The sequence below is a fragment of the Arabidopsis lyrata genome (assembly GCF_000004255.2).
Source record: "Arabidopsis lyrata subsp. lyrata unplaced genomic scaffold ARALYscaffold_1, whole genome shotgun sequence".
NCBI lineage: Eukaryota > Viridiplantae > Streptophyta > Magnoliopsida > Brassicales > Brassicaceae > Arabidopsis > Arabidopsis lyrata.
Window position 1 is genome coordinate 12,512,848 of NW_003302555.1, and position 14,192 is coordinate 12,527,039.

Consider the following 14,192-nt stretch of genomic DNA (forward strand, 5'->3'; position numbering starts at 1 on the left):
TCAACGAAGGTCAAAGTTAGAGGACTTGCTTCTTCTTCTGGTGATGGAGATAGTCCATCTTATCCATCTGAGAATCAAACTACCATTCGTGAAAGAGAAAAAGCTCGTTTAATGTATGAAATTTTTGGTCCTGAAATCACGGATGATAGTGATGAAAATGGCTCTGAAGAAGAATTTATGGAGACCAACTTATTGCCCTTGGTGCCCTTGGAGAGTCTGAAATGGGGAAAACGTGGAAAACGCAGCATGCGTAGTGGCACATGCAAAAGACACATGCTAGAAAATCATGTTGAACAACATAAAAATAATGAGGTAAAAAAAAAATTGTCTACATTGTGAAACATTAGGTCATAGTTTTTCCATTTTGATCGGTGTTGTTTCCATGATGCAGATGGATATTCAAGTCTTGCTTGTTTCAATGGATACGTCAGTGATACCAAATTTGCAGAATCCTCAAGTAAGCTGCAAACCTAACGTGACAATGAAGTCACTATGTGAGGTATGTTAAATTTTAACCTAATCTAAAAACAAAAACAATGCATGCTTATTGATTTCATGAGTCTAATTAAAACTTTTTCATATAAATTGATCATATGTTTAGATGTACGTTGCTCCTTACGTTGAGGCACAAGTTGAAGAAATCGAGATGTTTGTGGTTAACGAGTTGGTGACAGAGTCGAGAGTGATTGATCCCCACAAAGACAGAGTACAAATTGTGAAGAAAGAAGACAATGTTGGTGGATTGATGAGAATGTATGACTTCAACAAGGGACATGTGGTGAGTCTTTTGATCTTCTTGAAACCTTCTATGTATCGAAGTTACAATTTTTTTTCTTACTAGGAATATTGTTTTTGCTACAGATTATTGGCTATATGAAGACTCCTTCAGATAACCAAGAGTAATAACAACAAATTGAGTGATGGAGGCCAGTGGAGATGTCAACTCATTTACAAATAAGAAACCACCGAGACTTTAAGTTTGTTTTTTTAAATATTTTTATCGACAAGAGAATGAAAACTTTGGTATTTTTGAGACAGGATGAATTGTTTCATATATTTCATTGTAGAACTTTCTCTCTTTCTGTTATTTGCCATTTCTTGGACAAATGTGTTGTTTTTCAGGTATTTCAAGAATTTAACAACCTTTTTGCATTACTGAACACCTATCCAGCTTGCATTTTAGGATAGACCTACTTCCATTTTTTTTGTTTTTCTATTTATTCCTACAATAGAATTAGAGTTTTCAAGAGTTTTTTTTTAAGAAATTGTTTCTAAGATTTTTTCTTCTAAAGAAAGGTTTTAAGATTGAGGTTTTTTTATCTGTAATTTGATTAGTAATACACACTAAATCGTGTTCATCGTGATTACTCTTGCTTTTTTTTTGCTAAAAATGTAAATATTTCATAAAAATAAAAACGGTTTAGGTTTACAATCGATGATTATAGACCCACATAAATGGTTCCATGGCAAAAAAAAATTATAACATGGAAGCATAATTCATACCAAGAATTGGGTCCATCTGTTGGAGATACAATCCAAGTCCCACATCGGAAGTTTGATGGGACAATCAATAATATATAAAGGGTTAGAGCCAATCCACTAATTGCCAATTGGTTTTTAGTTGGAAGCCCAGAATTAGCCCAAATTTAACATGGTATCAGAGCCCAAGATTCAAATTCTAGTGGACCTAGAAAAGTGGATACGGACATACCTCAAACCCGAGTAATGGGGGCCCGAGAAAGAGGCTTATTATCGGTCCGAGTGAGGGATCGAGGATGTGTGTTACGATCTATGTGGTCCTTGGATTGAAGGGGAGATTGTTGGAGATACAATCCAAGTCCCACATCGGAAGTTTGATGGGACAAACAATAATATATAAAGGGTTAGGGCCAATCCACTAATTGCCAATTGGTTTTTAGTTGGAAGCCCAGAATTAGCCCAAATTTAACACCATCCACTCAAATAAAACGATGAAGCTATAAGAGTTAGATGAAGCGGTGAAGATTTTGATTGCATAGGAATTAGGTGAAGCTATAGGAGTTAGGTGAAGCTATAGGAAGTGATTAGTCTTGTTGAGTTATTACATAATTTCTAAGCTAGCATCCATAGAATCAAAAACCTCTATAGAACAAACTCAATCTGTTTTGTTTTAAGTCTTTGAGATTATATTACTAGCATTGAGGGTCTCTACCCCTTGGCAAAATAGACAAATGTCATGGATTCAATATTAATTTCAAAAAAAATCCCAAGGTTAAAAAGACCCAATGTTTTTAAAAAAAAAACTTTTTACTAAGAAGTTTTAGTTATTCATTTGGTTTTGCCGGAGACCCCACTATATATTGAGACAGCCTGCTAGCATTAGCTTAATAAGAAAAAATTGACAATGGCTAGAACAAAACAATTGTCTCAACAACAACGTACGTCACTCATCAACCTCCGCAAGAATTCTTGATACGATATTGTACAAGAAAACTAGGAAATGTGAACTGATGCAATGGTAACTAGCAAAAATATGCTTATTTATTGAACATTAAAGCAAACGCATCAACCATCATCAAAATCCAACAAGATAGTGAAAGATCCAACCGCCACTTGCAACTACACTACACAACTCTAAAATACAAAAAGAAAAAACTTGCAAAACACAGCCCAAAACAGAAACGAACACACATTGCGTAGGTGCCAGGTGGGAGACAGTTTTATGCACAAAAGAAAAACATCCCCCGTCACTTTATCCACTCTGATAAAGTACACAAAAACAGTAAAAAAAAACTAAGGTAAATAGTAAAAAGTAACTAAACAGACACGTGGCGAAAGATCTGGTCACCGTATTTACATCACCCGCATGTCACACTCCATCGGACCATCCTTAATGGTGCTGACTCCTTGACTCACTACTGTACAACCTGCGAACACCACACGTGCGATCAATTAGTGAACTATCAACTTCTGATCTGAACCCTCCGATCAGCAATCTTCAATACTTTAGAAAATCAAAGGATGTGATTAGCACTCTAAAAACTTTGGTTATGTTAAACCAAAAAAAAAAAAAAAAAAAACTTTGGTTATGAGTTAAAGAGTTAATGATATTATACCATATATGCACAAAAAGGAAGGTTGATTTGGTAAAACCAGAATAAAAATAGTCATTTAATCCAAGCGCCCACTAAACACAGTGCCACATGTTCCTTCCTTTGAGCTTCGTTATCAACGCTGACACATACCAAAATATTCAGATAATTATGTTAAAAAATCAATAACCGGACTAAACCAACCTAACCGTTCCTAGATTAATCCGGTTCTTTGTTTCATAAGTCATAAATCTTAAAGGTTAAGTCGATCACATAACTTGTTTCTCTCTATACTACGACATCGACTAAGAGTCTAAGACTATGTTATAATCATGTACTATATGAAATAAAATAACATAAAAATAGTAGTTACCAGTCGTAGACGGAGGGAGAATTTGGATGGGTTGGTTTATCGAAGATGTTGGAGCCGATAGCTCTAGTGGCGAGGTTGCTTCCCGGATTAAAGACACTCCTCCACACGTTATCCTTACGTGGAGTGGTCGGAGTCGTCGGAGTCGTCGGAGTTCCGGGGCTAACTGCCGCCGGCATGGTCAACGACCTATGCATCACCTTACTGCTCCCTTCTCCTATATCTTGCATGCCAACAAAACATACTAGTTATATTTTCTTATTCTAAATTTTTGATTAAGCTTCAAGTGTTTGAACGTATAAATAGATAGTTACCTCTGATATTAATGGGTTGGGTGGTGATCTTACGGAGGCGGCCAAGGCCACGGTCAGGCTGAGGTCCAGCCACAACATCATCCCAAAGCTTCTCTAGCAGAACCATCTTTTTTTTTTGGTTCCTCTTCAATGATTTTGTAGACAGTGAAACACTTTTGGTGGTGGTATATGACTTTTATAGACAGACACCTTATCAAAATATCTTGATTTTATTTATACATTATAAAAAAAAAATTCACTACCGGCCACGCCATTTAAAAAGTTTGGTGACTTTATTTTACTGGTTGTTTTTTTTTACTGAATAAAATTTATTAGTTTAGTTTTTCACTATAATCCTAAATTTTGTACTTAAATATTTATCATTCAATGTTTAGTTTAAGAAATCGGAAGATTCCAAATTAAAAAGTATACAAATTTTGAAATTAATTTTAGGACAAAAGAAAAGGAGTGAGGAGGGTATGCAAATAAAAAAAAGTGCAAGGTGGAATGGAAGATGACAGAGATATAGATAAGGATGATGAGTCATTGAAATGGGACCTATAAATTAAAGTATCCTAGGCTCGAGATCCGTGAAATTATCACAAGGTAACAAATTGGTAATTATTTAGATTTTTATGTAAAGTATCATGACAAACTCTTAGAATCCATGCATATTCACCCATTCATTTCAAATGATCAAATCAAACTTACTCGTTTCAACAATAGAACAAAAACTTTAAAAATTGGAAATAGAATAAGGGATTGATGATTATGGATGATAGACAAGTGGTCACCTTTTGAAAATCTGGCCAGTTATTTCATTATGACAGGAGGCACATTTTGGGATCGAAGTTATAGTTTCATTCTCCAAGTCCATGGAATGGGCAAAACTGGAGGTTACTTGCACCAAGATCAGAACAACAAGTCAATTTAAAACTTTATCTTACCACAGTAAAATTAGATGAAAGTAACATTTGTAATAATTCTTTGTTCTAATAATAATATACTATTTTGTTTTCACAAATGTCCAAAAGCATGGGAAGATGTCTCCCTATGGACGGCCTTACTGGGACCAAAAGTGAAAAGAGATCGACTGCGAGCGACACGTGGGCCGTCAGATCCAGCCATAACATGACTCTTTTACCTTTTTAGTTTTTACCCACAGATTAAAAAGAGCATTTTTCTTTTATCTCACGATCAAACAGAATCTTACGCGTTCCCGTATAGAAGACTAATAAATTATAGGGTTAATTTAATCTAAATACATATAAGAGTAGTTTATTAGTTTTATAATATTGATAATTTAAATATTAAATAAATAGGAAAGAGAAAATAAAAATAAACCATAAATATCATTTTCATTTAGTTTAATTACATAAATGTCATTGACATGATAAACTTTTTTTGACGTGCTAAAAAGTATGATGTCACGATAAATTTACTTATTATGTGTTAAAATAAATATTTATCGATTTGAAATTATGAATCAATACTTTTTATTTATGTATATATCAAAACAATGAAAAAATTAGATTTTTTTTACATAATTAACATGATAACAATTATAACAACATGTTAAATAGAATAATAACATGCTAACATATTAAATATCCGAATAACAGTTGTATGAACACGGTAAAATAGTCGATATGTGGATAATATTTATATTAACATGTAACTTACACATAATATTCATTAATAATAATTGATAACGAAGTTAACGTGATAACAATGAAAATAACTAACAGTGAAATATAATATGTTTTGTTTTAGATCTGTTCACCGACAAGATAGACGGAGAAGACGTTGTCGCTTATAAACCTTTTTAGCTCTCGCATCTTCTCCAACGCTATCACCATAAAATCCTTTAGCTTGCCGCATCTCTCCGACGCCATCTGAATCCACGATTCCATTCACGACACTTCTTTTTTTCCAAAACTCACCACCACCGATAATATAATCATCACCACTATCATCGTAAATATCATCTCCACCATTGTTAAGAATCCAATTTAAATAGAAATAAACACCACTTACAATCACCACCGCCCGACACATAATCGAAATAAGAATCACCACTACTGGTTGTCTTTCTCCAACATAAAATCAAATTGACTATGTAATTTTTAAAACACAGAGGTTTGTTCCAAAATTTTCATGATAATTTGAGAATCTCATTGATGGGAAAAAAAAAAGATAGAAGAGGAAGAAGACATGAAAGAATAGATGAAAGAGTAATATAAAGAAAAAATAGAGAGAATGATAGTGATGTAACTTTATATGTTTTTGCACTGTGTAAATAGTGACCAAAAGTCTCACCTAATTATTGGGTCTTCTATGGTCACCGCTTGTAAATACTCTAAATTATACTATAGTTTACAAGATTAAGAAAAGAGATACTTTGATAAACAAAAAAAAAAAAGAGATACTATATTGATCAAAAAAAGAAAAGATACTATATTGTTTGCAATTGATTTTCACCAAATAAGTTTTAGGAGAATGAACCAACTGTTGTCATTATATTTACAGTGGCCTATAAATTGTTAAAAGTTTTATTGATTGACGAAGCTGAAATTCAATAACTAATCTTTTGAGTCAAAGCCGGGTTTTTGGGCCAACTGGCCTCTTCACTAGCCTAATGGGTTTCCATATGTCGCACAAATAGTTTCCATGATCTATCAACACTAGTTCTTGGTTAAGCTCATTTGTTTGTCTTCATACTTGATTTTATATATATTTCTTCATACTTGGACATACAGTGAAACTTCTATAAATTAATAACCTCTCTAAATTAATAAATTTTTTCGATCCCGAGTTGGAACTAGTGTAAAATATGACATAAATCGATAAATTAATAAGATAATAATTTTTTTGAAAATCTCATGTAAACATATGGTCCCATCTATATCATAAATTAATAATTGTATTAACTTCTCAATATATATATATATATATATATTATAAATTTATATATGTAATATATGAATTACTATAATATATATTTAATATATTATATGTAAAACATTTGATGAAATATGACTCTATTATTCGAAAAAAGTTTGTGTTGTTTTTTAAACTTAATAATTGTTTCTCCACTTGTAATTAGTTTTAAAAAGATATTGTTTATAAAGTAAAAATTTATTTTTAGATAGAAATTTTTGTAAGAAATTACAAAATTAAGAAAATCTCTCTATAAGTTAATAATTAATAATTTATCGATAAATTAATACCTCTTTAAATTAATAAAATTTCTTGGTCCCAACATTATTAATTTATAGAGGTTTTACTATGTACAACTCGAATTCTAATTAAATAACATAGCAAAATGATATATGGTAAATTAATTTTACTTCCAGTTTTGGAATAAATATAAATATATATCTTTAATTTAGAAATCTATTTTAAGCTTTTTTTCTATGTTATATTTCCGGAATTGTGTAAAGCATGATCCCTTTAAATCGGAAGTTAATTGCTTAAATTAGACATATTTGAATGTGAGATACATGTAACTTTAACTTTACATAAATAAGTACATGTTTTTGTTTCTTTTTAATTTTCAAAAACCATCAATTCATTTATATCTTTAAAGATGAGGAATCTCTCTCAAGTCTCGGTAGCCGTTCTACTTATCTTCTCCATTCTGATACTAGGTTTGTTCTAAATGAAAAGTATTACAAATACCATGTGATTAAAAAAAATGATATGTAGTTCAAACTAATGTATATAATTATTATTTTTTAGTTCCGATTTATATTATCTCAAAAATAATCAATAGATCAAAAAATAAATAAATTAGAGTTTATTATAACAATCTTATAATTTGAACATAAAAACTGATTTTTTTTTAATAATTAAGACATTGTGGGCCTAGCCCCGTACATCCCTTCAGACCAAATACCAGAATATATTATATGATTTTTTCTCAAGAGTCATGCGAACCGGCGCTCTCTAAACTTTGTCTGAGAGTCTTTACTAATTAAGATATTGTCACTTAGACTAGAAACTGATATATATATTTTTTTTTTTTTTTTTGGGCAAAGAAACTGATATTTTATGTTTGAAGAATTACAGGAATAGGAGTCCAAGGAAAAGTACCATGTCTTAAGCGTATATTTAACAAAAATAATACGTGTGCTTTCCTAAGATGTGAAGCTAATTGTGCACGGAAATATCAAGGATATGGTGATTGCCGTCCAGGAGACAGACCACACGACAAACGAGACTCCGTGTTTTGTTACTGCAATTATCCTTGTTAAAATTAAACACCTAAGGAGTGCGCATTCATTTACCTGATAGCCAAATAATATATTCTGTTACATTATTTTAGGACTCTGTTAATATTGTTTGTACGTTCCAAGATATGAGGAACCGTTCCTATTTTTGTGTAACAACTAAGGCTATAAAACCATATATTAACTCTGTCAATAATCAAGGAAATCTTCCAATGGTATCAGAGCTTCTACGGTTCTGATTCTTCATCTCTTATCTATCTCTATTTTTTTTCTGCTTCTTCTTTCCTTCAATCGCCATTAATGGCTGCTGCAAATGCTCCAAACGAGCGATGTTTCGGCGTCACAAACATCAAGAACCAGATCCTGATCCTTCTTGATGAAAACGAGCACAATTACGATGCTTGGCGTGAGCTTCTTCTCATGCACTGTATGGCCTATGAAGTTTCCGGCCATCTAGAAGCCACATCACAACCTGCTAACGCAAATGATGACGCCTGGATGAAAAGGGATAACGTTGTCAAGCTTTGGCTTTATGGCACAATGACTCCGCAGCTGTTTCAACATTCCTTCTAAGCTTGCGGCAACGCCCGTGACCTATGGTTACGAGTGGAAAATCAGTTTTGCAACAACAAGGAGGCACGCTCAATTCAACTTGATAACGAATTGCGCACATTGGAGATCGGAGATCTAGGGGTCGCTGACTATTGCCAGAAGATGAAATCAACGGCTGCTCTCCTTTCCAACGTCGGCTCTCCGATCACAGATCGTACTCTCGTTATGTATATCATCAATGGACTTAACGAGAAATTCGATAACATAATCAATGTTATCAAACACAAGGATCCATTCCCATCGTTTGATACTGCCAAAACGATGCTTGAATGGGAGGAAAAGAGGCTTAAGAAAGCGCCCCGTGCCATAGCCTCTAATGCCGAATCGTCTTCATCTTCTACAGCTCTCACTGCTTCCTCGACGCAGCAGAATCGCAATGGTTCGAACAAAGGACGCAACAACGGCAATCAGAGAGGCAATCGTCGTGGCGGTCGTGGATTCAACAGAGGCCGCGGTAATTCCTCAAACCGAAATCCCTGGGGTGCGTCGCCATATTGGCCACCACCACCGCCTCCTTACTGGATGCAGCCATACCAAGGTTGGCCGCATATTTCTCCAGCACCACTGGCCCCTCCTCAGCAGGCTAATTTGGTTGAGTTCAACCCGATGCAAGCATATACCTCAGACTCGGTTACAGCTCCACCAGGCTCCGACTGGTACATGGACTCGGGGCATCATCACATCTAGCCACTTCTGCAGGTATGCTTCAATCTAATCTTAAACATAGCACCTCCGAGTCTGTCATTGTAGGAAACGGTTCTTCCATTCCTGTCACAACCATAGGTTCCACTTCTGTTAGATCAAACACCAAACCTCTGTTGCTTAACAATGTTCTCGTAACTCCGGATATTGTTAAGAATCTCATTTCTGTTCGTAAATTCACTAGAGATAATTGGTGCTCAGTGGATTTTGACCCCTTTGGTTTTACTGTGAAGGACCTTCAAACCCGGAAAGCCCTTCTCCGATGTGATAGCTCCGGCGACTTGTACTCCCTTCCGTCTTCCTTTAATAAAGCGCCGCCCATCTCTTCAGCTTTGTTAGCTTCTACGCCTGATCTTTGGCACAAAAGATTAGGGCATTCCAATGTTTTTACTCTTAATTCCATTATTCGTTCGAATCCGGGTTTATGTAATAAGGGAAGCCTTTCATCTTGTGAACCTTGCTTTCTTGGGAAATCAATAAAATTGCCTTTTGTTCCTTTGCTATCAACGGTTTCAAAACAGTTTGAGATTATCCATTCGGACTTGTGGACATCACCTGTTCTAAGCTTAAGTGGAATTAGATACTATGTTCTATTTCTTGATCAGTTTACACACTATTTATGGGTTTATCCTCTTCGACGTAAGAGTGAAGTTCTATCCAAGTTTCTTCATTTTTCTGCTTACGTTGAAACTCATTTTTCAGAAAAGATCAAGAATGTGCAATGTGATAATGGTGGTGAATACAACAACACTGAATTTCACAAATATTGTGCTTCAAAGGGTATTTCTTTCCGATTTTCTTGCCCTCATACATCACAGCAGAACGGTCGTTCCGAGAGAATGATTCGAACCATCAACAATGCGGTTCGAACACTCTTGTTTCAAGCTCGCCTCCCAGAATCTTTTTGGGTTGAGGCTCTTCATGCTGATGTGCATGTCCTAAACATCACTCCATCCAAAGCCATTCGAAATCAAATTCCACATACTCTTCTCTTTCGCCGAAAACCTACCTATGAACACTTACGTGTCTTTGGGTGTTTGTGCTTTCCGAACCTAAACCACTCAAACCTACCAAAGCTTTCTCCAAGAACAACCCCGTGCCTCTTTCTTGGGTATCCTTCCCAACATCGAGGATACCGTTGCTTGGACTTAAAAAGCAACAAAATCATCATCTCTCGCCATGTGTTTTTTGATGAGGACAAGTTTCCCGGCGCCGTCTCTTCTCTACCCACAAACACTTATCACTTCCTTGAGGTCACGGACGACCCGTCTCCTCTGATCCAAACGATTCTTCAAGCACCGTTTCGAAACACATCTCTTCCCCATATTCCTTCTAGAGCCCAAGCTCATAGGCCCGATCCAATGTTTAGAGCCCCATACTCTATCCAAACACGATCCAGGTCTGGTATCTCTAAGCCCAAACAATCTTTTCCCTTCTTGCCAAAACCAAGTCGCCAATCCCTAAAAGCCATCTCCATGCTCTTTCCGATCCAAACTGGAATCCCCCAATGACGGATGAACATGGTGCTATGATTAAGACTAAGACTTGGAGCTTAGTACCAAGGCCTCCTAATGTTAATATCGTCCGGTCCATGTGGCTCTTTAAACATAAATATGATGCTAATGATGTTTTGTCTAGACATAAAGCAAGGTTGGTGGCTAATGGTAAATCACAAGAAGAAGGTGTTGATTTTACAGAGACGTTCAGCCCGGTTGTCAAACCGGCGACAATACGCACAGTTCTTAACGTCGGAGTTGCTTTGAATTGGCCTATTCATCAACTTGATGTCAAAAACGCGTTTCTCCAAGGCGATCTTGACGAGATGGTGTATATGCATCAACCGCCATGATTTGTGGATAAGATGCATCCGGGTTATGTTTGCAAGCTCAACAAAGCGATTTATGGACTAAAGCAAGCCCCGCGGGCTTGGAACACGAAGTTCTCTACATTCCTGAAACTCATGGGCTTTACACAAAGTCGAGCCGACTCTTCTCTTTTTATTTTCAAGAAAAACAGAGATTTCGCATACCTCCTCCTCTATGTCGACGATATCCTGCTTACCGCTTCTTCCCACGTGTTAATCCAGCGAATCATCGACAAGCTGAAAACGGCCTTTCCCATGACGGACTTGGGGAAACTACATCATTTCTTGGGGATCAAGGCAGATTTCAATACCAAGGGACTCTTCTTGTCGCAGACTCTCTACGCCGAGGATATCATTACACGAGCAGGTATGACAGGTTGTAAGCCTCTCGCCACACCCGTGGATTTGAAATCTAAGCTACCGATCGACGAAGGCGAACTCCTTCAAAATCCAACGGTTTACAGATAATTGGCGAGAGCACTGCAATATCTGACACTCACTCGGCCCGATATATCATACGCTGTTCATCAGGTCTGTCTATATATGCACAAGCCGCGAGTCCCTCATCTTCAAGCCCTGAAACGCATCATTCGCTACATCAAAGGCACGTTGACACATGGCATTCAGATGGTCCGAGGACAACTTGATACTCTCACGGCTTATTCTGATGCCGATTGGGCAGGATGCCCCGACACTCGCCGATCGACTTCCGGATACTGTGTTTTTCTTAATCCCAACTTGGTATCCTGGTCCGCTAAAAGACAACCGACACCCGCACGATCAAGCTCCGAGGCAGAATATAAGGGTGTCGCAAACACGGTGGCTGAACTCACGTGGATACGCAATTTGCTGCTTGAACTCCATCGCCCTATCAAAAGTGCTTCAGTGGTGTATTGCGACAACATAGGCTCCGTATACCTCTCAACGAATCCAGTTAAACATCAGCGGACCAAGCATATAGAACTTGATATCCATTTTGTTCGCGATAAAGTTGCCATAGGAGAAGTTAAGGTTTTGCACGTGCCTACTTCACTTCAATACGCAGACATTTTTACCAAAGGCCTTCCCTCCTCGCTGCACTCTGAATTCCGTTCCAGCCTCACCGTCGTTCCGCCGCTGTGACTGAGGGAGGGTGATAGCCAAATAATATATTCTGTTACATTATTTTAGGACTCTGTTAATATTGTTTGTACGTTCCAAGATATGAGGAACCGTTCCTATTTTTGTGTAACAACTCAGGCTATAAAGCCATGTATTAACTCTGTCAATAATCAAGGAAATCTTCCATCTCTCATTACCTTCATGCCCTTTATTTTTTTTTTGTATTTACAGTAAAAATCAAATCATATTTATAATAAGTGTTGTATTGTATTATAATGAAACACTAGGATATGACCCGCGGGTTAATTATTTGATTGTTTTTTATAAACTGATTGTTGTGTATAATATTTTTTTGTTGTACATTGCATATTGATTTTTTGTCGCATAAAAAATTTGAAATTTAAATTATATTTGTTTTGTTTAGTGTTTAAGAGTATATAATTGTATTTTGATTGTTAATACGTAATTCTAGGATTTTACCCGTGGTATATCGTCCCATATTAATATCGACCTAATCACCTAAACCCGTCCCACCATATAATCCCGTTCTATGAAATTAAACATCAAGTCAATTTAAAAGTTTGCTTTCAAATAGTTTCTACAATAAATATTTCTAAATTTTATAGAGTTCATCTATATTATTAATATCATAAACTTTTCATAGAATTTAAATATTATAAATACTTTAAAATTTCTATAAAATTTAAATATCTTTTAAAATTTTACCTTACGATCATGATGATTTTCTATGAATAAGTTACATGTTATTAAATATCTAATAAAATTGATATATAGAGAATTAATGCATCATATGTTTAACGTTATTTAGAGAAATAAATTAATGATCCGAGTATGCCTTATTAGATGCCAATTAGAAGGATTCGATTATATTAATTGTATTTAATACGATCTAAATTTGTCAAGAAAAGTTAACATGGTGACTTTATAAAGATTTCAAAGAAACGTCATTAATAAGAAGAGACTAACTAAAATTAACCATAAAAATTTTCTTTTATGTAAATGGTAAGCTTTGTGTATCAATGGTCGAAATGATCTTCTTTATATAGATGAATGAAAAGTACTCAAAAAGTTAAGGTTTTGACTATAAAAATCTAAACAATTTTCCATATATTTGAAAACACAATATCTGTTTTTAATATTTCGATTTTTGTATTAGTAACTGAATATTGTCTACATTCATGATCGGATTTATGATTGACCAAGTATCAGAATCTAAAAAAATATCAAACTTATGGAATGAAATTAATGATTTTTTTTAGGTAAATAATATACTAAGGGGTTTTTGATATGTACTTCAAAAATGTTAAGTAGATATGTTCGGAATTTATGGTCGGACAGTTTGTACAAAAGCAAATTAAAATCACTATAGTAGTAGTAAATAACGTATTATTCCTAGTGAATTGTTACCAAATTATAATAAAGAATAAAATTTGGTAAATTACGTTTATATATTGTAATTTTTTTTTTAATCTCTCATCTAAAGATTGGATATGAGAAATGGTGCATAAACAACTAAACGGACCTTATATCAATATCTCGTTTCCACATATTCAAAGTGTTAACCTGAGAAGAAAGAATCTTCATCTCTTCTTTTTTTCTTACACCATAAATAGCTATATCATCATCATTTGCAAATGTGCAAAACCATTGGAAAAGATAGCGATATCAGCGACACATGGGCCGTTAGATCTAGCCGTCACATGACTCTTTTACAGTTTTACTTTTATCCATAGATCCACATAAAATCTTACACTCCCCTCTTTACAAAAGTCAAAACTAATATAAGATATCGTGTGAACAAAAAAAAAAAAAAAAAAAAAAAAAAATATAAGATATCGTTGCAGCATCAAGAAAAGATAGGAGAAGGATCGAGAGTCTTCCACATCGTGTGATCGAAGATTGTTAGGCTTACACTCTTGAAGCTTG

General features: G+C 35.1%; 3 protein-coding genes across 4 annotated transcripts; 2 read left to right on the forward strand and 1 right to left on the reverse strand.

Moving 5' to 3' along the window:
* LOC9329585 (putative E3 ubiquitin-protein ligase RING1a) lies at window positions 1-1,080 on the forward strand (the record flags this gene model as incomplete). Its single annotated transcript, XM_021014790.1, has 3 exons — window positions 1-312; window positions 392-499; window positions 602-1,080. Coding segments are annotated over 3 exons (660 nt in total), but the record flags the coding sequence as incomplete, so codon positions are not given.
* A 1,418-nt stretch (window positions 1,081-2,498) lies between these two features.
* Window positions 2,499-3,911, reverse strand: LOC9326831 (dormancy-associated protein 1). Of its 2 annotated transcripts, XR_002329613.1 has the most exons (4): window positions 3,756-3,911; window positions 3,445-3,664; window positions 3,096-3,213; window positions 2,499-2,906 (listed from the first exon to the last, which is right to left on the reverse strand). XR_002329613.1 is itself a non-coding variant. In XM_021014301.1 (3 exons), the coding sequence occupies exons 1-3, from the start codon at window positions 3,859-3,861 to the stop codon at window positions 2,870-2,872; spliced, it is 363 nt and encodes a 120-aa protein (XP_020869960.1). In that variant the 5' UTR covers window positions 3,862-3,900; the 3' UTR covers window positions 2,499-2,869. The 2 variants fall into 2 exon arrangements, 1 of the variants encoding a protein (XP_020869960.1); XM_021014301.1 differs by lacking the exon at window positions 3,096-3,213 and having other exon boundaries at window positions 3,756-3,900.
* A 3,381-nt stretch (window positions 3,912-7,292) lies between these two features.
* On the forward strand, window positions 7,293-8,217 carry LOC9329586 (defensin-like protein 153). Its single transcript, XM_002890723.2, has 2 exons — window positions 7,293-7,384; window positions 7,806-8,217. The coding sequence occupies exons 1-2, from the start codon at window positions 7,324-7,326 to the stop codon at window positions 7,988-7,990; spliced, it is 246 nt and encodes an 81-aa protein (XP_002890769.1). The 5' UTR covers window positions 7,293-7,323; the 3' UTR covers window positions 7,991-8,217.
* Window positions 8,218-14,192: the final 5,975 nt, after the last annotated feature.